The sequence below is a fragment of the Tupaia chinensis genome, unplaced genomic scaffold (genome assembly GCF_000334495.1).
Source record: "Tupaia chinensis unplaced genomic scaffold, TupChi_1.0 Scaffold143247_2, whole genome shotgun sequence".
In the NCBI taxonomy this organism is placed as follows: domain Eukaryota; kingdom Metazoa; phylum Chordata; class Mammalia; order Scandentia; family Tupaiidae; genus Tupaia; species Tupaia belangeri.
Genome location: NW_006203092.1, coordinates 2102280 through 2126450, shown reverse-complemented (window position 1 = coordinate 2126450; position 24171 = coordinate 2102280). Strand labels below are relative to the sequence as shown.

At 36.0% G+C, this 24171-nt stretch overlaps 1 protein-coding gene across 1 annotated transcript in view; it reads right to left on the bottom strand.

Annotated features, from left to right (window-relative positions):
- MPDZ (multiple PDZ domain crumbs cell polarity complex component) overlaps positions 1-24171 on the bottom strand; it is a 163217-nt gene that overhangs the window by 87165 nt on the left and 51881 nt on the right. The window contains 9 exon segments of the mRNA XM_027766416.1: positions 1574-1741; positions 4345-4461; positions 7487-7702; positions 8824-9009; positions 11679-11843; positions 12737-12883; positions 14692-14801; positions 18110-18175; positions 19216-19399. Of these exon segments, the coding sequence (XP_027622217.1) occupies positions 1574-1741; positions 4345-4461; positions 7487-7702; positions 8824-9009; positions 11679-11843; positions 12737-12883; positions 14692-14801; positions 18110-18175; positions 19216-19399 (1359 nt within the window).

Genomic DNA, 24171 nt, shown 5'->3' with positions numbered 1-24171 from the left:
AAAAAAAAAAAGTGCTTTGAAACGTTCTGTCCAAAAATATTACTTGTTAATCAGGAGGAAAAGTGTGTAGACCTGTAAAAATCCTATTTCCCAAGTTATAGGCCCCTTCCCATTGAGTGTGATTTATGTGGAAAATATGTATTTCATATATTTAAGAAACAATTATTGTCCAATTTTAGATTTTAGTATTTATTTATGGTATATTTCTCACTTAGAAAAATAAAGAAATTGCATTCAAACATGAACTCTTTGTCCAGAAGTAAATAAACACTTTGCCATATTTTTTTTGAAGTTTTTTTTTTTTTTTTTGCTATAGAGCACATGCGCTCACCAGACAGACAGAGAGAGACAGAGATATAAAGCGAGAAATCACCCCCCAGGGGGGATGGCCACACCGCAATCCCTTCTCCTCCATTCTCCTCTTGGGATTTTGGGCACGCACGCATGAACACGCGCCCGGCGTGAGTTTTAAGCCACCGGGTCCGGGACGCGAACCGTGGTTGACTACTTGGGAGTCCAGCGACACAGTCATTATGCTAACTGCTGGTTCCACCATATTTTCTTCAATCTTGATTTTTGTCTTAAAATTATATCATATATTATTGATACACCTAACTTCCCATGCTTCTTTTTTTTCTCCCAAGAATAACTTCACTCTTGAAGTTGGAAAATATTACGGCCACACAATTTTAGATTTTTACTATAAACACACTTAAAAAATATGTAATTTATTGCTTTGTATGTCAATTTCCAAAAAAGGTAAACTCTAACAAATCAACAGAAAGATGAGAAAAACCAATATAAAAATGATAAAAAATATGAAGAGTGAAAACTAGATGGGCAATATTTGAAAAAGTATTCAATCTCACTAGTAGTCAGGAAATCAAAATTAAAATAGAAAGATACTATTTCATACTCAAATAGTTGAATAAGTTTTATAACATTATTGATTGAACATTATAAAGTATATCACTGAGAAAAGAAAAAGAGTTGGGACATTCATGCCAATAATCTATTTATAAAATATAGATGACAAAGATATGTCAAGCAGTAACTAAACTCTTCATTCATATCTAGTGACATAAACACTGTATTTTTCATGTAATCTTTGATATTATTTCATAAAAACATGACAGCATTAGGTTTAATTTAGCTAGTAAATTTAAATCAATGCAAGAAATCTTGTACTACACAACTTCACATAAAAGTTTTAAAACCATTAAGAAAATACACTTATTCTTGTAATTTTTCCAAAGTAGACATTGCTAAAAACATTACTCGAGAAATGCATTTCATTAAATTTTTTCCTTCTGACATGAAAATCCTATTCAGAGCTTCGAACCCATGTGTCTATCCATCACTCTGTCTCACACACGAGATTTAAATAGTCTCTCATAGTCCGAAAGACACCAAATCAACACTAGCTAAATGAAGTTGTACTTTAATGTAATAACCAATCCATAAAAGAAATGTAATGTCTCCAATATGCTACTCCCACAGCTCCCCAAAACAATGACTTCTGGGAAATGCTATGGAAAAATTTCCCATAAATAAAATGGCACTTTCCTTGTACCTTGGGAAGAGAGGATGGAAGGGAGGGACCATAGTTCAGGCCATCACAACTAGCACTGCCATGAAGAGATAAAACAGAGGCTTGAGCAGAGTAGACACTGTCATTATCAGGAGAGTATTGAGACTCAAAAGTGGATTCATCTACTAGGTCAGCATCATTTGTGTCCACCTGGGAATGAAACAGTAACAGCCATTGGGAATTCTGTCCTATCATGTATATAACAAGCAGCCTCTACTTGAGACTAGAAGGCAGACTGATATTGTCCATCTGTTTATTCTACCCTCTATATGCCTCTCCACCCTCTTTAACCCATCAGGCAGATGAACACAGCAGAATAAGAACAAGTGGCTACCTACAACAGAGAGTCCAGCATTGAGGGAATTTTATTCCATCAATAAAAAGGCCAAAGGTAATAATCAACAACAAAGGGTCTGGATCAACTCTAATCAGTTCCATAAGTTAAGGAAAATATTTACTTAGTTCACATGTCCAATTCTTAAAAACTTATGATAAAATTGACGAGGTCATCCCTTTTTCTTATTCAACTAAAATAAAATGCTATTCAACAAGGCAGCTAGGCAATTATCTATTTCCAAACCCTACTAAAACTATTTATTTTGCTTAAATTATCTTAACTAGAGTTTAAAATCATTCAAGTTGCAGAGAGAAAAGAGAAAATCTGTGATTTCGTGCTAAAATTATACTAACAAACAAGGGCCTAATTATGATCTCGTTATGGTGAAGCTTTAAGTTATAAACTTCTGTTAGCAAACTCTTATAGAGATAGGGAATTTCACTATATATTATCTAAACATTCTGTCTTCTGTGGCAGAATGAAAAGAAAGAATTAAGTCATGATAAGCCCAAAGCACTTCTTGCAATCCACTCACAGCCATACCTCAGAACAGGCAGAAATGACATAACTGACCCTTCTCTGATATTACTAGCATTTTCTATCTTGATGATAAAATCCTGTATGATCTATTTCTTTGTAACTTCTGTTTACATGTTTATTTAGAAGAAGTTACAAGTATTATAAAATCATATCATGTCACATTCTGGAAAAAATATTAAAATTACAGGTGGGCCATTCAAAGTAAAGTAGTGACAGTCTCTCTAAATATATTTCATAAGCCTAATAGTATATTTTAAATATATATTCATATTTACTAGTAAGTTACTATATAAAGGTATGCCCTTTACAAATGTATGTTACGTACAACAATCTAGATAGCATATATTTAGCATTTGCTATGTAGATTGTGTTAACTAAGTCCTGTGGCATGGATTATAGAAGATAAATCTTTAATAACATTAAAGAACTAATACCTCAATATCATTTGTATGCCCACTGCTAATGCTTTAGAATCTTATGAGAGATACTAATAATCAATTTATTTAATTGCTGTAGAGATAAAACACTATGGACCCAGAGAAAGTTGAGTGACCAGTCCAAGAATATAGCTGATCAGGGAGAAGAATCAAGATATTAATTACCATTATAAGAGGCTAAACTTGCATAAAAACGGCACTAATTTTCTGTTTGAACGTCATTTGTTTATAAAGAGATTCAAGGAAGTCTTGTACACTCGAAATAGAACATTGTTTCTTAGGGAAAACTTTAGAGACAATGACATACTTACGTCCTGTGACATTTAAAAAAGAATTTGCTATGGCTGGGTACTATTTAACAACACAGTGCTTTTTGTAGTTCATAGCATACTAAACTGTCTAGTTTTGACATGCTAATACCATAAGACCCATGGAGAGTAGGGCCAAAAATCATTTATTATAACATACACAGAAACTTTCCACACTGCTATTTTCAAAAACTTGCAATTTAAAAATATTAACCAAAAGAAACATCACTCCCAAAACTGGATTACCAAAATGTATATAGAGTCAAATAATTCACTCTCTGGTTTAAATCAAGATGGTGTACAATCAATTTAGGAAAGTAAGTAACAGGTTTAAAATCCATCTTTCTAATCTAAAAACATTAACACATTTAAAAGGTTTAGCATAATCCTTTCCAGAGGCACTGGACAATATTTACTGACAAAAAAAGTAAACTCAAGAATCTAACTTGAATGATAGGAGTACTGTGAAAAAGATATACAATTTATTATATTTAAATTACATAAATGTTACCAGTATATTTAAATATGATATTTAGTTTTGTCTTTTAATTATTAAATAGTTTATTCCAATGAATGATTTTATAAAGGTCGAATAGAAATAAAAATTTAATTTTTTTGTCATTCAGTAATGCTTCCATATATATATTTACCAAAAAAACCCCACAAAAAATGGGTTTTGCCTTTTCTGGAAACTTCTGCACTCTTAAAAAGTGAGCCACATTATGTGATTCTCTCACTATTGCTATCTAATCAAAAAATATACCTGTCACTCCATTAGAAAGGCAGCCAAAACAACATTATGAAAACAGTTAAGGAATGCCTAGAAAATTCCAAGTATGAAATTATAGCAAACAAGCACTCCAACCACTGTAGGTATGATAAAAAGATTAATTCTTCACGGTGACACACTGCAATGCTAATTGAATTTCCTCACATTCCAAGAAATATGTTTCACATATATTATGGCTTTGCTTCCCATCTTTAACTGTGAGAATTATTTGAGTTGGCAAGAACATGTCTGGCTTTCTAAAATATAATGAACAAAGAATACAGTAAAACTTCAGAATATCTTGAAAGGCAAAATGAGATACACAAGATTTCTAAAAGCTAAAATAAGTCATGGCCACTAACCAGAGCCAAGTCAGCCCTGAAGAGGGCCTTGTCAGCCATCCCTTCCTCCTTACAGGAGTGTGGTGGGTGAAGAAAGGAATCCTCCTTAGCAGAAACATAACCTTCTTCTGGTGAAAGCTGCAGGGAGAATAGCATTGTCAGGGCCAGTCCACAGAAAAGAGAGAGGAAAGCAAAGGAAGAAAAGTGAGAAGAAAGGGTAGGGAGAGGAAAAATGTGGGGAGAAGAGAAAAAAAAAATGGGAAAGTTTTCAAATGATAACATATGACTTTATAAAGAGTAATAAATTTGAAATATGATATTCAGACTTAACATTTTTATTTGATAAGACACATTCCTTGAGAATATTTATTCTAATACAAAGATAATCTATTAGATGAAAATGCTTTTCCACTAATTTTTTATTCTTCTTATAAAAGATTATAAAAATCAACAATTTTTTTATTATAATAATCTTCTGGTCATTTTTATCTTCCAAATATTTTGGCCAAACAGTGGCTTCTTAGAATAGAAAGAAGTTAACCTTCATGTGTTAAGACAAAAAAGAAGCTGCAGAAGAACAAAATACTAAAAAAAGGATAGACTTCTCTCTGTTATCCCTTACTAGAATACTATTTTCAGAAATGTAATTTACCTGATGAGGAATATTATTGAACCCTATAGTAGTTACTTCTCGTACTTAAACCAGCTTATTAACAAAACAATAACAATAACAACAAAAAACTCTACATGTACACAGTCTGCTTAAATTGCAGACCTGAGCTATTACATTGTAACCTTTTTTTTTTTTTGAGAGTTTATTGCTATAGGGCCCATGCACTCACTGGAAAAAGAGAGACAGAAAGATAGAAAGCGAGAAATCACCCCCCAGGGGGGATGACCACGCTGCAATCCCTTCTCCCCCATTCTCTTCTTGGGATCTTGGACATGCATATATATGTGCCTGGTGTGAATTTAAGCCACCGGGACTCGAACCGCTGTCGACTACATGGGATTCCAGTGACATAGCCATTATGCCAATTGCTGGTCCCCAATATATTGTAACCTTTTAATCTCAGATAAAATCAGCTAAGATATTTATAAACTCACATTTCTTACATCAGCTTTTATCAACACTACATGCAAAAGAAGTATTACAAAATTTAAAAAAATGTTTTTCTTCTTTTCCCACACATATGAATTTAATATTTACTAAATCTCATTTTAGGTAATGGAGATAGTTATGTATTTCAATTTGTACTGCATTTGAAATAACAAATTCTCTCATAAAAGAAACTTATTTTGGAACTGGCTAAGAAAAAAATACTTCTGAATAAATGATCATTTAAAATCATATATTGACTCAGGTTTTCCATTTCTTTGTCTAACAAAAAGAGTAGAACCAAATTCATGCTCCTTTCTGAAAAAATATGTAGCATTCCATCATGAGCTATTTTTATTCTGACATTCCTCTTTTTATTAATCCTTTGTTATGAAGTCCACAATCCTGGTTTGATTTTAGGTTAAATTAACATAGTCTTCATGCTCTGCTCTTTCTTTTTTTAAAATACATTTTCATAGGTCACTAAAATATTTTGTAGAATAAAATGTAGCACATGAGTAAATTAACAGACACTTAAAATAACAAAATTTACTATTTAAATAACTTCCTTCACAAACGTCAAAAAATCCTTAATACTCTTTATTCAATTATTTGCACTTTTAAAAATAAAGGTATAGGTAGGGTTTTCAAACAGGTGATGACAAGTGCTTATTATGAACAAAACTATGCACAAACTTCACATCTATTTGGCACCAAAATAAACTCATTCTGTAATTCTATGTTTTCATGAACTTTCTAAAGTGCCTTTAAATTTCGTTCTAAACTATATTTATACTCATACAATTGGGAACATTTTAATACTTACCTAAATGTAGTGATAAGCTGCATGTTGCAATCACTACATAAAGTCATGATGTATTTTTCCTGGGTATTTCCATGCAAAAATGAATCATGGCTTTCCTGACAACCCAATAATAAAACTTACTGCTTTATGCAGCATAAATACATTAACTATTTCTAATACTGAGACAGTTAATTAATGATATAGTAGCTATTCCTTCTCAGGAGGAGAGTTCCAAACTGATGAACCCAGTTTGAAAAGTTCAGTTTCCTGCTCCGCAGTAATTAGACAAGTCTAACAGAGTTCAGGAATGTAAGCCACTCTGACAGAGAATGTACTTTATCTCACTGTGATTAACGATCCCACTGCCGACTGTAAGTGATATTACTTTTCTCTAATACCTCACTACATTGATATGAATAAGGCATATTTTATTGAAAAGATTAGATTCTATGTTCATTACAATATTATTATCAAATGTAAATGGTCAAAAGTGAAACACAAATCAGTAAGTTACAAATTTTTTCTGGATGTTCTCTTTCCTTTAATCTTTTGAAAATGTAAGTCAAAGGGTCAGTAGGTGGTATGATGGTTAAGGTTCTAGATTCCCACATGGCAGACCACAGTTTGAGTCCTGGACCCAGTGGCTTGATAAACACTGGGCACATGGGCATGTGTACCTAAGATCCTGAGAGGAGGATGGAAAAGGGACTGTGGTATGGCCATCTTATTGGGGGTGATTTCTCATTCTTCCTCTCAGTCTTTCTCTGTCCCTCTCTGTCAAGTGCACATGCCATATGGCAACAATTTAAAAAGCAAAACAAAATAAAATTATTAAAAATGACACCTTTGTACTCCTGGAGCCAATAATTATGTTGATGAAAATAATTAAAAATCATGATTGAATACTGAGAACACCTGAAGTACAAATTAAGTCTATGAGCCATTTTGTTTGCGAATTTAAAAAGAACCCAATAAAGAACCAGCAGTTAGTGTAATGGCTATGTCGCTGGACTCCCATATAGTCGACTGTGGTTCGCGCCTCAGACCTGGTGGCTTAAAACCACGCCAGTCGCGTGTGCGTGCATGCCCAAGATCCCGAGAGGAGAATAGAGGAGAAGGGATTGCGGCATGACCATTCCCCCTGGGGGGTGATTTCTCGCTTTCTGTCTCTCTGTCTCTGTCTGTCTGGCGAGCGCACGCGCCCTATAGCAAAAACCTCTCCCCCAAAAAAGAGAACCCAATAAATGCTGAATTCTTACAGGTAGGCATAAGGGCTTGGCAACACCTATTCTCACACTTCCTGATGGTGCCCCCTTCAGTGCTTCTACAGCTTCTTCAAGACTGCTGTTTTCCAAGTTCACATCATTGACAAACATGAGTCGATCTCCAGGGAGAAGTCGTCCATCTTTTTCAGCAATGCCACCAGGCACCAAAGAACGAATTACAATCACAGTGCTTGATGGATCAATTGGATCCTGACAATGAAAAAGGAAAAGAAATCAGCTCATTTTTACACTGAAAAACTCTTTCACAGGTTATCCACACTGCACTGAATGAATGGATAGATAATTGTTTCAAGTGTCTTAGAATTTTTTTTACGAAAAAAGATTCATACAAAATTTCCAATGAATTATTTGAGCTAAAGTAATCTTCATTTTAGAGAGTTTAGAAAGATCTCACCCAAACAGTAGCAACCATATTTGCTAATGTTCCTGAGTAGACCTATTAACTTGTATAGATAACTTGAAGATTATAATTTTAATTTGCAGTAAGTTGTCAAATTTTATAACCATCATTGGAGGTAAGAAGTCAGGTATAAAGAACATTTGCAAAATAGAATATTACTGTGTGCTATATCATCTCATCACCAGATGTGAATATACTGAAGGTAGGACCTGTCTTTGTAGAAATGAAGAAATACAGAAAGAGGCCATACAATATGCAGTGCTTTCAGATACACAACACACTTAACGATAGAACAAGGTTCCAGAAAAAGGCCCTGTGAACACAATGGAGTCATCTGAGCCAGCTTTCTGGTTCAGTGTTAGCAAGGAGCAATTGCTACACTCTGTCGGACAAGCCTCAGCACAGACTGTGATGCAGGTATAGATGCAAGCCACACCTGACCAACTGAAGCATTTACATGATCTTTATCAAGTGATTCTAATATTAGAATTTATAATATACCCAATTATAAATTTATCATTTACATTAGACAAATACCTAAAACATTAGGACTCACCATTAAAATAAAAGCCATCAATAAGAGCATGGAAATAAATATAATATAAATACGTTCCCCAAATGATCAAAATCCACTATAGTTGTACGACATTCCTAACATATATGCTGTGTGGTTTTCAAACTCCCAAAAGGTGAAATATAAAATAGCTCAATAAATTCAATGATAGGCCCTTTATGATAGTCAATAAATCATACACATGACTACTTTTAGAAACTGACTCAAAATGAGAAAATGTCTTTAGTAACTCTGCAATAGTATCTGCCTTTGCTCCGCTATCAACAACATACCTGTAGTAATGTATATGCCATCTTTTTCTTTTTTACAACGTTCTTAAATATAGGTTATATTTACCTGATAATCTAAAATGCTAAAACCAAGTCCTTTGCTCCCTTTCTCCAGCTCTATGTGCTGAATTCCAGCCTCCCACATGGCCAAGGGTGCTTGCACCTCCTCTGTATTCTGACCCACATCAGTCATCGCCAGCACTGGATCCTCTGTCTCCGAAGACCCGATGAACTCACCTAGATCTACGTGAGGCTGAATAACAGACCAGACAGCTTTTATTTCAAAGGGACTAGATTAGCAGATACAAGTATCAACGCTTCAAAGTAAAGGCACATTGCTAGTATGTGTCCAGAACAAAACTGTCTCAAATAAGAACAGTATTTTCAAGAGACCTTTAGGAATTTAGGCAGTAATTATTGAACCTTGTTAAAGAGGAAAAAATATAAAAGTTATTAACAGTTGTTAAAAAAATAGGGTTCAAAGATCTATGAAAATATACAATGTTAATATACAACGTTACATTTCAGCAGCATGATTGGGGTGTGATCACCTCTACTGTCTGAATCACCGCTACAGTCAGAAAAAAAATGAAAAGCGATTTGGATATTAAATAAACTAATTATTTGATAACTAAGTAACACTCAGGAGAAAGTGGATAGGTATAAAAGTTCTGTGCTCTATGCAAGCACAGGTTCTAAAATGCTGTGACTTGTGCACTCGATTCATTAATTAGTTACTATTCGGAGTGGCAAGATACATGACTTGCAATCAGATTTGCCCCAGTATGAAGTTTGTCTCTATGATTTCTTATATGGTTTTCTTGGGTAATATTCCTAACCTGGGCTTCAGCTCGCAGAAGTTTTTGAGAATCAAATGAGGTAACATTTGTAAAGCACTGAACACAGAAATAGGGAATCAAAATTCTAACTTCTTAAGTAAAGGTAACTTTTTTTTTTAAATTACCAGAGGGTGCATGTGCTCACCAAAAAGGGAGAGATGGAGAGAGAAATGGAGAGGGAGAAAGAACCCCTCAGTGGGGCATGGTCACATCATAATCCCTTCTCCTCCATTTCTCCATCCTGTCAGGTCTGTGAGCATGCATGTACATGTGCCTGGCATGTTTTCGAGTTGCTGGAACTGGGATTCCAACCACATTCAGCCATGTAGGATCCAATTCCCTTAACCACTAGGCTATGGGTTCAGCCCTAAGTGAAAATAAAATGAACGTAGGTTAATTCGAATTGGTTTATCTGTACAAACATATCAAATTTAAGAAAAATGTGCTATTTTAATTTTCTTTTAATTTGCCAGGGTGGGGAGAGGACAAGAAAGGACCGCCAAGGGGGATGGTAATATCACAATTTCTTCTCAATCTGTCCCTTCTTTCAGGATTTTGGGCATGCATGCACATGTGCCTAGTATGTTTCTGAGATACAAACCACTAATCGACCATGTAGGATTCAGCCACCTTAACCGCCACACCACTGACTGACCTGAAGGACATGCTTATGAGGGTGAAATTCTAGTTTGTGTACTCTCTTTGATTTTAATCAATTATTGCATAATCCAGGATTATGGATGAAAATATGTCCACCTACTTTATTGCAATTATCCCATGTATGCCACACAAAAATATGTAGATTATCTGATGTTAGCCTTTGAGTAGCACACAGTAGACAATTAGGTTTCTTATTCTATCCTGGTTAATTACCCATGTGAATATGCAAGGACACACTTTATTCTTTGAAGCATTCAAAACTGTCCCAATGTACTGATTCTTTCAATGGACCGTAGTTTCCCCTTATCCATGGGGCATATACTCCAAGACCCTCCACTGGATGCCTAAAACCACAGATAGAACCAAGCCTCTCTCTCACACACACACACACACATTTGCCTATCCATACACACCTATGTTAAAGTTTAACTTATAAATCAGGAACAATACAAAATGAGCAAAAACTAAAGATAACATAGAACAAGTATAATAAAATACTGTAATAAATATATGTGATAGTGGTCTCTCAATTTCTCTTTCTCTATATTTTCAGACTATCATCAACTGCAGGCAACTGAAACCATGGAAACTGAAACCATATATAAGGACGACTTCTGTGACAGAAATCAATTCCTGACATCATCTCTCATTATAAACCTCACATGAGATTTGCCTATACTACAAAACATGCGAAGTCCAAATCTTAACTTTACATATCTATTGGGTAACCTTAGAAAAGTTCATTATCTCCATTTCTTGATGTTCTGATCTGAATGAAGAATAATAAGCAAACAGGAAAATGGGAGTCTGCAGGTGTCACAGAGAATTATCTGATGTGTAGTATCATAAGCTCATATTTCTCATATTTTAAAAGTATACTGCACAAATAAGACCTACACATCTAGAAACGGTGTGTGCATCTGTATTTTAGCCATTCCCTAGGCAGCAGCTGTATGGTAGATACAGAGGTGGTTAGGTTCAGTCAAGTGCATTGAAAAATACAAACTAAATACACACGCTTAGGTACTTCAGTTTTCTCTTCTTCAAATGGGGAAAAATGAACAACTCTTTCATAAGAATAATTCAAGTAAATTATACAAGGTCATCTATAATATCCAATATTTTTGTATTACCTTATGTAACCTTCAGAGAAACTGTGTTAGGCATCATGACTTATATTTTACAAAGGAGAAAGACTGAGATGCAAAAACATGAAGGAACTGGCCCAAGGTGGCACAACTATTGATAGCTAAGTGTCTAGTCTGATTCAACTCAGGTCTGTCTGATTTCAAGGTCTATCCTGTAAACTATGGGCTATGTGACAAAATCCAATACAAAAAGAAAAAAAGTTTTAAAATGTTTTAACACCTTTTAGACTATTTGTTATATATTCAGATCAGCTTCATATCTGCAAATTTGATACCTTTTCAGTTAGCTCAATATCACATAAGTCCAGGCTATCCAGTTCTGACTGGGTGGTGGGTGGTACCGTTCGACGACAGCACACCATGGTTACCTCTATAGGCAGTTCTTTTAAAATATTCACCACATCTTGATGATTTTCTCCAAGCAACATTATGCCATTCACCTGTGAAAAAAAAGAAACATTACCCAAGAAAGAAAAACATTTCACAATATGAATAGTCTTTAGACAACAATTTTCTATTAAATAAATATGAATTTTGCAATGGGGATTACCAGAGTTATGCTGTGCACAAAACTGCAGCAAGATCTGTGGAAGCACAAACTATAGCAATTTACATGCAAGATTAGTGTTTTCTTAGACTTGGAACTTCTAAAGCACTATCAGGAAAACCATTGATTTTCATTCATTTCATTCTGTCGGTGTAGGAGTTTAGAAAAAAGGAGTTAATAAAAATATTCCCAAAAGGTGAAGTAGAAAATAAGAAAACTATTTTTTAAATTGAGATTCTATACAATTATTAAATGAATAAATAAAAATGGAAAATGATGACATCAATTGTATGCTATTAATATCATGTTTCAAGAAGTGAGGGAAAATAATATATTCAAATTTTCTTATTTATTCATTAAAATATGGCAGATTGAACAGAAGTAACTATACCAGTAATTATCTTATGACAGGTGATAAGAACTGAGTGGATGAGGACAGGAAGAAGACTTTTTTTTACAATCTTTCTTGGTATTTTCTGATTTTGAAACATGTGAATGTATTCACCTATTCTAAAAACTGGACGATTGTCTAAAATTTTCAAAGAAACTTCTTACAGTTTTCTGGACTTAACAACAAAACAAAAAGAACATGGAATTAGATATGAAGCTCAATATGTATGAAGATTTGAAATGTCTGTCTTGCTTGTATTTTTATTTGTAGATCTCTCTTAAGTACATCATAAAGGAGAAATTTAAAATAAGAACTTAATTATTTGCCACATTAAGCCTCCTGCAGCCTTTTCAAAGTCTTATTTAAGAAGAAGAAAGAATAGCATGGCTTCTTACTTCCAACAGCTCATCTCCACTGAAAAGTTTCCCACTATGTCCAACAGGACCTTCTGGTAGAACAGAGCGGATGAAATGATGTCCCACTGTTGCTTCCAGACTTATCCCCAGCCCACTGTTCTCGCTAAACTTGTTCACATGGGCCACCTGAAAGGAAAAGAATCATCGCAATTCTCATATGCTTTGTTCCTTTTTTAACCCATGCATCTGAGTTTACCCCCAAATGGCCAACTGTCTCATGAAAGCTTCAAAAACCTGACTGCAAAGCTGCAAAACTCTGGAACTTTGCCTTTGAAAGAGTAGTGATGTGTACAGTTTCATGAACCAATACAAACTAAAAGGAAGCAGCCAGCTCCACACACCCAAGACGCTTCTGAGTGCCTGCAGATGGTGACAACAGACGGAAGGTAGTCACGACTACCACGGAGCCTGAGCTCAGACAATAGTAGGGGAAAGACACACACTTAGCACTTGCTGTGTGCCAGGGACTGCACTACCCACATGAGATAGATGATCTCATTTGCTTTTCATAAATAGGCACATTTTCTCTCCTTGTTTCTCAAATTAGAAAAATGAGGTTTAGAGAAATTACTTAATCATAGTTGCACAGCTAGAAAAGGGTTTTGAACTTAAATAGTCGAAATCTAACATCACATTCCTGATGTGATGTTGTATCAATGCTCTTTAAAGGTGAATCCAGTCTTAAAACAAGAATGAACTCCCTATTTCCTACTGCAACATGACATAATGAGGAATGGTAGGAAATTACCCATTTTCACACAGAATCCAATGATGACACAGATAACATTAAAATCAGAAGGAACGCTAAAGATGATCTACATCATCTCCTTAATTTTACAGTTAAGGAGGTTGAGGGGAGAATTAGACTGAGAAAAAGAGTTTTATTAAGAAAAAATTCTTTCAGGGGCCAGCAGATGGCATAGTGGTTATGTTGCTGGACTCTCACATGGCCAAATGCAGTTCAAGTCCCAGATCCGGAGGCTTCAAACTCATGCTGGGCACATGTGTATGCATGCCCAAAATTCCAAGAGGAGACTGGAGGAGAAGGAATTGCAGTGTGGCCATCCCCACAGCGGGTGATTTCTCTATTTCTGTCTCTCTGTCTCTGTCTCTTTGGCAAGGACACAAGCCATATAGCAAAAAGCTTTCTTAAAAAATAAATTAAAAAAGAAACTCTTTCGAATCTTAGTACTAGTATATTCAAGGTCAATATCAGAAGTAATCTGAAGTCATATGAAAAAAAAAAATACACAGAGTTAACCTCTAAATGAAGGTAAATTCACGAGTGTAAAGAATGTGTGGCCAGATTCCCCAATCTGCTTACTGGAAAAACACACCAGGCACATGCATGCATGCCCAAATCCTGAGAGAAGAATAGAGAAGGGATTTCAGTGTGGATATCCCCCTCAGGGGTGATTTCTCTCTCTCTCTCTCTCTTTCTCTCTCTCTCTCTCTCTCTCTCTCTCTCTCACACACACACACACACACACACACACACAAAGGCACAGGCCCCATAACAAAAAACAAAATAAAAGTCCTGGACATTTGCTACTTCTCTGGGGACTCTTTCTGATATTATCTTTATTATTTATTATTTTTTTTTTGTGAGAGGTTTTTGCTATAGGGCGCGTGCGCTCGCCAGACAGAGAGAGAGAGACAGAGAGATAGAAAGCAGGAAATCACCCCCCAGGGGGGATGGCCACGCCGCAATCCCTTCTCCTCCATTCTCCTCTCGGGATCTTGGGCACGTACGCACACGCGCCCGGCGTGAGTTTAAGCCACCGGGTCCGGGACTCGAACCGTGGTCAACTATGTGGGAGTCCAGCGACATAGCCATTACGCTAACTGCTGGTCCCTTATCTTTATTATTTTCAGGAACTTCCTACTCAAATACAGTTACAAGTTAGGAAATTAGGAAGGTTAAGCTAACCTACCACTATTTCATAGTTAATTCCCATAATCCTTTGCCACTTTGCCAGCAGGGCAGCTTCCTGTTGCTGTACATCTTCTATTTCTTCTATCTCAGCTGACAGTAATGGATACCCTGAAATTGTTAAGGCAGTTAAGTTAGTGACAAGCTACAAAAGTCTCCCTATGCTAACAATCAGCACCAGGGACACCGTAATTAGAACTTCTCTGTTGTACCAAGTCAGACTCTTTAGCCAATACACAGGTGGCTCTTTATTCTTTATTTATTTTAATAATTTAATTTAGAACCCTACAGTTCCATATTCAACACTATTCTCTTTTAATAGATGTCATTTAAATTTTAACTCTATTTCCATTAAAATATCCTTATATTCTGCAATTTTCATATAAAAGACTGAAGAGTCTGAGCTGGACCAGGATTTGCTTAGTGGTCCTTGGATGATGCCACAGCAAAAAGCCATATCACCTTCTATATTAGTTTTTCTCTGTCATTTTCATTTACTAATTCAAGGAATAAAGGATTGTGCTATTACTTAGGAAAACAAACAAAGAGATGAGACAAATTAACAAATCATATACAAAACTCCATGCATAATAAGAAAATATAAATGAAAAACAAGAATCAATGGAAATCTGAGATTATACATCAAAGTAAAAGCCTACAATTATTATCTCACTAACAAAAATTTTACCAAGAAGAAAGAAAAATACTAACTAAATTATGTGAATATTGAGTTAAAAATGCATAGCTAAAACCAGAAACTGATTGAGAAAAAATTTAAAGTCATATGCAAAGATTTCCATATTTCATCATAGTCCTTACTTATGAAGGTTATCTGCTAAAAACATCTACCAGTCATTGTTCTCTGATTTATTTCTAAAAATCTCTTTGAGCATTAAAATTTCAAATTCAAAGATCGACTTAAAAATTCAGATTTCTCATTAGCTGCCTCCTTGTCAGTGGGAATTATGGAACTTTCACTCCAGGCATATTTTGCAGATTTAAGTTAATCAAATGATTGTTTTCTCCTTAAGAAACAGGAAATAATAATTTTTTTTTTTTAATGTGTAGGCTTGCCCTCCAAAGTAAGTGTTTTCTCTTCAAAATTAAATTTAATCCAGAAAGAGATAACTAAGTAGCCATTAACAAACATTACAAAAATCTTTGGACCTGATGCCAGGAGAGAAAGAGGAAAGTTAGTCAGATTCTTACCTCCTCCCATACTTTTATTCTCTGAGTCTGTCATATTTACACAGCTTGGCAGTGATGTAAACAGAGTGATATTATGAGTGGAGAGTCATTAAACCACTGATAAAAGTCTGAGGTTCATATTCATGCAACCAACCCGAGATCATACAACTTTCCATTTTCATTCTTTCCTAATTGTTCCCAGCCTTGATTTCAGTCATGCTTTTTAAAATCATTAAGCCCAGTCCTATTACTTTACTGAGAAGACGAATTACTTGTCCAGGCTCACACAGAGTCAAATTTTTGTGAAGGGAAAATAATATCTTCCTCTAAGGACTAGTACAAGGGCAGATTCTTTTGCATCACTTAGAAATTTTTGCTTTATTTATTTTGTCTAAAAAAATTTTTTTCTGGGACTCCTGCTTCTAAGTCTAGAGCCTCCCCCATCTATCCTCCCACACACATATGCAGCTTTCTCATTAGCTGCCTTCACCAAAGCAAAATAGATGTTTCTGAGCCTTCAAGACACCCCACACCCATTCCCACTTCTTATCTCAAGTTACGTGCTCTGAGACATTTTTATCCTTCCCATTACTCTGGATACTCACTTAAGCATAAATATTTTTTTTCACTTTATTAGTGGAAAAATGGTAGAAAGTGATTAAAATGTGTGAGCTCTACACGTTTCCCTTCTAGGATACCTCCACAAACACAAATATTCCTTTAAAATAATGAAATAAGTAAAAAATTTCAGCAGAAAATAAAACCCTTCAATTATGAAAGAGTCCATATGTTAAAGAACTAGAAAATTTCATCATTTAGTTAAAGCCATAATTTACATGAAAAGAAGGAGATCAACATTACACTTTGTTACGTGGATTTAAGTTACCAAAGTACCTGAAGAAATCTAACAGGTAAAGGAAGTATATAGCACATGGAATAAAAATAAGTCAGCAACGTTCTGGAAAAATTACAAATTACCACTGCTATAATTATTTTCAAAAACAAAACAAAACAAAACACTTGACATATCCTAGGTCTATAAGGAAAGAATTTGCAGAAAGCTTTGATAATGTCTCTGTATAAATACTTTCTACACCAGCTGCCCAATATTAAAACTTAGATCTCTTGAAAAAAAGAAGAAGAAAAGGTCTCCCAAAATTGGATAGCTTAATTCCTAAGAGTTTATACTTTAAAGAGTCTTCTGTGTTTATTTGGAAAAGTTTTATAATTGTATTATTATTTGCTCAATAAAGTCATCTGTACAAAACAAGAGATTTAATTAAAACCATGTGTACAGCCAATTGATTCCTAAATGTTTCTAGGTGGAAAAAAAACAAATATGTAGGGGCAAGCCAAGGCACAGTGTTGCTACAGTTCAACCAGCATGGGAAAGGTCTGGGGTAGACATCCCAGGACCTCTCTACACATGTTGGCCTGATATGTGTATGCCCATGATCTAGGCCAGCTAAGAGTGGTGGTGAATTGCAGAGTGGGTACTCTGTTAGGGAGTGTGCCTCTGTCTCTCTGTCTCATGGAAGAAATAAACTTTTTTAAAAATGAAAAAGAGTACACTGACTCTGGGGCCAACAGATGGCATAATGGTAATGTTGGACTCCCATGTAGCTAACTGCAGTTCAGTGCTTGGACCTGGCAGCTGAAATCTCATGCCAGGTGCATGTTTATGAGTGTCCAAGATCCCAAGAGGAGAATGGAGAAGGGATGGCGGTGTGGCCATTCCCCCGGTAGGTGATTTCTCACTCTCTGTCTCTCTGGTGAGCGCACGTGCCATATACCAAAAATCTCTCAAATAAAAAAGGGTAGACTGAGTCATCAAGAACACCAGTTACAAGTGAACTATTTAAATCTATGAGAGCAATTAATCACATATGTCAATAGAGATTATAAGCATCTCTTTAAAAATATTTAGTAGCTTATAGTATATGCAGAAGCTTCAATACATTTATTAAAATATATTTTCTTTAAAACTGAAGAATATAATGGGGCCAGCAGGTGGCATAATTGTTAAGGTACTAGATTTCCACACAGTCAACTGTAGTTCGAGTCCTAGACCCAGAGGTTTGAAAATCACTCCAAGTACATTTGTGAGTGTTACCAAAATCTTTCCTTCTTTCTGTCTTTCTCTGGTGAGTACACAGGTGCAATGGCAAAGGCCTAGAAACTAAATAATAAAATAATAATAATAATAGAATAACCACATGCTAAGTATTTACCTTCTTCTTCAATTGGTAATATACTGGTGTTTCTCCTCAAAGAATCTTCATCTTTTTCAAAATTTTCTTAAAAAAAAGAATATTTTGGTAGTGATATCTTTAACATAAACGGTACTTGATTTTTTTCTAAACCCACTATATTTATTGAACCACTAAATGAGAATCTGTGTTTTTGAGATAAAGTGCTCAACAATCATATTTACTGAAATGAAAATTAAATTTGTTAATGAACAAAGGAGGATACATATCTTCATGATTTGCCTCCCCATCTCCTATTGCAGTAAGTAGTATACTGCATAAATATCAATGGACAGGATTTGTGGAAATGAAACCACATTTTCCAGTCAATAGCAAGATTTCTAGTAAACTGTTCAGTCAGTATGTCCATAAAGATTTCATAAATTTGCAAATATTCATGTACAAGTAGCTTAAGAATGACAATTCCATGTAAAGTTAAAATCAATCATTCAAAGAAAGGTTAGACATTTAAAATTACCATGGCCCTCACATGAATAATCAGGTAGAGCAGCATCCCCCTAAAGACAGAACACTGCGATGCCATGGAGAAGTAAGGCAAGGGCAGAAAGGCATCTTTCCAGTTGAGAAATGGTGATGGAGTGAACAGGAGAGAAGAAATGCTGCTTTTTTTCAGAAGCCCATTCCATGGTATATAGACACATTGCTGGTTCCAGTTAAGACTGACTTTATTAAACTTCCTTTTTCACTTGGCTCATAATAAACAACTGAGAATAAAAGGCATTCTTCAAATAAATTATTTCAGGACCAGTTGGTGGCATGGTGATTAAGGCAGCCAGATCTCACATGGCCGAGAATATGACTCAAGTCCCAGACCCAGTGGCTTGAAAAACATGTCTGGCTTGTGTGTAAGCCTGCCCAAAACCCCAGAAGGAGAAATGGAAAAGAGACTGCAGCATGGACATCCTCCATGGGGCTGCTTTCTCACTTTCTTTCTTCTCTGTCTCTCTCTGGCAAGCGCATGCATCCTCTAGCAAATTAAAAAATGAATAAAGTAAATTATTTCGGACTTAGAAAACAAGTAAAGTATAATAAAGGTCTATCTGAAAACCAGACTGAGCGGCCATTACCTTTGCTTATGCTGGCATTAGCAGGGGACAAATCCGCATCTTTCGTGACATCCTCCCTCGATGAGAGCTCAGCTTCCTGCTTCGTCCCTCTCCTCATCAGTGTCAGGTGCACAGTCTGCCCTGTGTGCCGCAGCACCTCTACTGCTTGCTGATTGGTGAAACCCTGAAGGTTTGTGCCATCTACCTGATACAGTAAGACATGATGAAAAATAAATGGATATTTGTATTGCCAATTCACAACATGCATAGTTACTGCTTGTCGGTATGAAAAGAGGAAGTGAGTATTCCCCACATTAGGGAATGGGCAACAAACTCTAACACCTACCTGGACACTAGTATTCACTTAGATATACTAGAATAATTTGGGAAGATTTTATTTGTTTTGTTTAATGTCAAGTCTAGAGTTTCACTTTTAGAAATTGAGCAACTAGTTCTAGGGCAAGGCAGGCTTCTATGCCATTTTAAATGGTATTTTCTATTCCTTGAGTGGTCCTGATGCACAGTCAAGTTTGGAAACCAGTATACACAGCAAAGAAAAGTAGAGAATACAGTGATGAAAGTGCTCATTGAGAGTGTTGATGTATCCCGATATCATATAAATACAGCCTTCAAAAAAAAAAATGACAGCATTGTTTTTCTTCTTATTTCATAGTCTCTTAAAAAAAAAAAAAGTGACCTTCCAGTTTTCTGGTTTACAAGTGTCAAAACATTTGAAAATGACCCTGTAATCTTTCCAAAGTGCAAATATAACCTATCACCCCAACCCTGCCTCCATTGAGCATTCTCTATGACAATGCTCAAATGCTCCACATGGCTTAGAATGGCCTGGGCCAATGGGTCCCCACCTCTCATCATCACTTCGCTCACCATCACCAACCTCATCTACTATTCTCTGCCCTCCAGCCATAAGGAGCTCATTTCCATTCCTCTGACCTGCAGTCTTTCCCTCAGCCATGGGGTTTCTGCAAGTCCTGATCCCTCAGCCTGGACTCTGGACAGCTCACTCTAGCCCTTGTTCTTTCTCATCACTTCACTTAGAAATGCCAATAATAGCTCTAGATCTCAGTTCAATACTTATTTCCATAGTTAAATTATTTTAACTTCTCTGACCATGGTCAATACATCATTTTACCCATTTTTCCTTACACCATTTTCTAAATTTTAATTTTACATTGTCTGTGATTATGTGATTCATGATCGTATGCTCCAAGGACAGGTTCTGTGTCATTTTCATTCACAGCAGTGTCACTAAAATACAGTGCTGTCTGCAGAATAGATATTTACCCTAAATAAAAATATCATAGGATCATTGATTCATAAGTAAAAGATGTATTTGTAGAGCAAAATGCCTTCTTGGATAAATACAGACTATAACACCATATTTTAAGTTCATAAAATCATAGTGGAAATGGTTTGAAAAATGAAAACATGAATTTAACGTCACAATTTAGTCATTGATATTCCTTCTGAATTGCAAAATGGCTAGAAAATATCTGTGTAAGTGTCACGCTTTTCTGAGCACAGCGCCGGCCACATTAAGCATTCAAATATTTACTAAATGATTGAGAATTATAAGATTTACATCATTAGTCTCCAAGATGAAGAATCATAAGGCAGAGGTTTCTGGAAGGATGTAATGAAAGGTCTAATTAAACATCAACTAGGAATGCCCAGATCAAAAGCAGTCCCCCTCAATCTTCGTAGGTGTGAAAACAGCTTGTCTGGTCTGTAAAAAGAAACTTTAATAAAAATCAGACAGTATCCTCTTAATAAGCCAAGGTGGTCAGGCACGTGGACCCTAACAAATGCCTAAGAAATATGTATACCAAGGGCTAGTGGCTAAACTAAGCGAGAACAGGAGGCAGCACAGAATTACATATAAGCAATGAAAATGACCCTCCTACCCACATGATTCACATATGCAACTCCAACTAGTTCCTGGCTCTCGAGATAAACACAGGAAACAATTTTTTCACCACAAAGGGGAAAAGTTCTCACTGTGATGTTCCAGCTCTGATTTCCTGTCTGTTTTGTTCATTTAAAAATGAACGAAGTGAAACTACAGTAAATTTGATCTTCCCCCTTCCTTCTTCTTTTGTTGATTCCCGAATCATCTGGACAAAACCCACACGATCTCTAGAGGAACCCATCTCAACTCCAATTTGTACAAGCACACATCATTTTTGAGGATGATTGAACATCACAGGATAAGCAATAAGATACCACAGTCCAAAAGAAGATGTGTACATGAAGCAGCTGCACACATACCTTCTTAGGACATTCTTGCTGCAGTGAACAGGAAAAAAGTTATTTTCTGAAACTTCCTTTCAAAATGGTTCAGACTGCTTCATATTCACGGGAGTAGGTTACGAAGAAGAAATAAATATCCAGAAAGGAAGGAAGAAAAGAAGGAAGGAAGGAAGGAAGGAAGGGAGGAAGGAAGGGAGGAAGAAAGGGACAAACAAGGTATTACAATGAAGGCAGTCAAAGAGATTTTAAATACAGCAAAAAAGAGTCAGGAAACACAAGACAGGATCATGTAATTTTTCCATTTCTCAGAGGAAAACAATAAGATTAAAAAATAACCAGACAAATAAGATTGGAGACACTTAGGCTGATTGTAAAAATCCTATATACTTACGAAAGAGATTACAAGAAGAGAATAAATGAGGGAAAAATAAGAAATGAGTAGGGGAGAGAGAACTTTACCCAAGTCTACAAAGTAAAGAAGCACATAAAACAAACAAACAAACAAAAAACCAAACAAATGAAAATGAACAAACAACAACAAAAAAGAAACCTAACACCTGGACATATTCTGGTAAAATTCTTTTATTTCTAAGATTAAAAACAAAACAAAAACTACCAGCCTCCAAGCAGGTGAGTCAGTTATCTTATAGAACTTGTGGTAAAAAGATTTTGAAGAAGTGCTTTAGACTCAATATAAAGTACATGAAAATGTAAACTGTTGTCGAGACTCTATGATTATTGATATCCCATATCAAAGTGAATTGTGCCACCAGGCAGAAATTTAAATTCGGTAATAAAGAACAATTCACACATATCTAGAGCACAAAAGGGTTGGGTTAAACATAAAAAAATTAAGAGGAGAGTTTTGTCTTTGTTGTTGTTGCTTTTTAAACTTTTATTGTTTAATTTTATACATTTGATCACTGTAAATTAGTATAGCTTGCAAAATGAATCACCCAACATGAACACACTTTGTACCAGTTTGGTTGAAGATATCATACACATTATAATCAATTCCATTTCTGTTGCTGTTTTAACAGAAAAGAGTGTTGCAAATCCCCAACCCACTCTCAGGTATCTCTCCTGTGACCTCAAGTCAGAAGAGTCGGGTCACCGCAGCAGGGAGACAGCAGTGAGCTGTATTTAAGTACACTGGGAGGGATAAGCAAAAGGCTGTGTAGCTGTTTTCACAGTGGATCAAGACAAAATTCCTGTTATGTTGGGACGAACTGAACTTGTTGACTTTGTCTTGATAAAGACTATAAAAGACCCAAACGTGAGAAAGGAAAGCTCAAGTAATTTCGAAACCTACCCGAGTGCCCCTAGAGAAGGATGAGACCCAAAAGAGAATCTGTAGAATGCTAAGAAACCAGGGAATGAAGGGAAGAAGAGCCAATCAGATGATGACAGTCTAGAAAAATCTATCATCTGTCATTAGTGGAAAGTTAAGTCAAACATCTCTCACTGAGATCTCTAAGAACCTAAGAAGGAACCCTAAGTGACAATTTTAAACATCTGTCAGAATTATTCAGCACAGAGCCATCTTACAGCAGCACCAGCCAAAAACAAAGCCTCCCATCCTCTTTCCTTCTGCTCCTTCTCTCAACATTTTTTTTTAGTTTTCCAGAGGGCCATGTGCTCACTGGAGAAAGTGAGAGAGACAAAGAGGGAGAGAGAGAGAGAGAGAAGGGAAATGAGAAACACCCTCTAGAGGGAATGGTCAATCTCATCTCCTCTATTTCTCTATCTTTTCAAGAATTAGGGTACACACACATATGCACCCAGAATATTTTTCAAGCTACTGGGTCTAGGACTCAAATTGTGCAGGTGGCCATGTGGGATCAAGCTGCCTTAATCTGTCATGCACCAACGGGCCCCTTTCTCAACTTTTATACCTCAGAAACCATAGTAACAAGGAGAGGACATAAAAGAATAGCTAAGTAAGGAAAGACATAGTGGATGGTAGGTATAGGGAACCAGCAGTTAGTATAATGGCTATGTCGCTGGACTTCCATGTATTCGACCGCGGTTTGCATCCCAGACCCGGTGGCTTAAAATTCATGCCGGGTGCGTGTGCATGTGTGCCCAAGATCCCAAGAGGAGAATGGAGGAGAAGGGACTGTGGCGTGACCATCCCCTCTGGGGGTGATTTCTTGCTTTTTGTCTCTCTGTCTCTCTGTCTGTCTGGTGAGTGCATGCGCCCTATAGCGAAAACCTCTCAAAAAAAAAAAAAAAAAAAAAGAGTGGATGGTAGGTATACCTTCTACTTCTAAGAAAGTCATCCCCTCATCACACATTTCCGATGGGCCAGGGAATAGTTTGAAATTAGATGATCTTCTATAGAAAAATTTTAGTTACTAAATTGGGGCTGTGTTTGGTGATCTGGGCCATAGGATATTTTGTTCTCTAAGAATAATCTAAGTCACGAGACTTACTTAAAAATTCTTCCAGGAAAGCTACCAGCAGATGGTATGGTGGGTAAGGACACTCCCACGTGGCCAACCACGGTTCGAGATCCACCAGACCTGGTGGCTTGCTTTCTCACTTTCTCTCTCTCTCTCTCGTAAAATTTTTAAAAAGTGAATAAATAAATAAAATTATAATAAATAATACTTTAAAAAAATAAAATAGGGGGACCAGCAGTTAGCGTAATGGCTATGTCGCTGGACTCCCACGTAGTCAGCCGCCGTTTGAGGCCCGGATTCG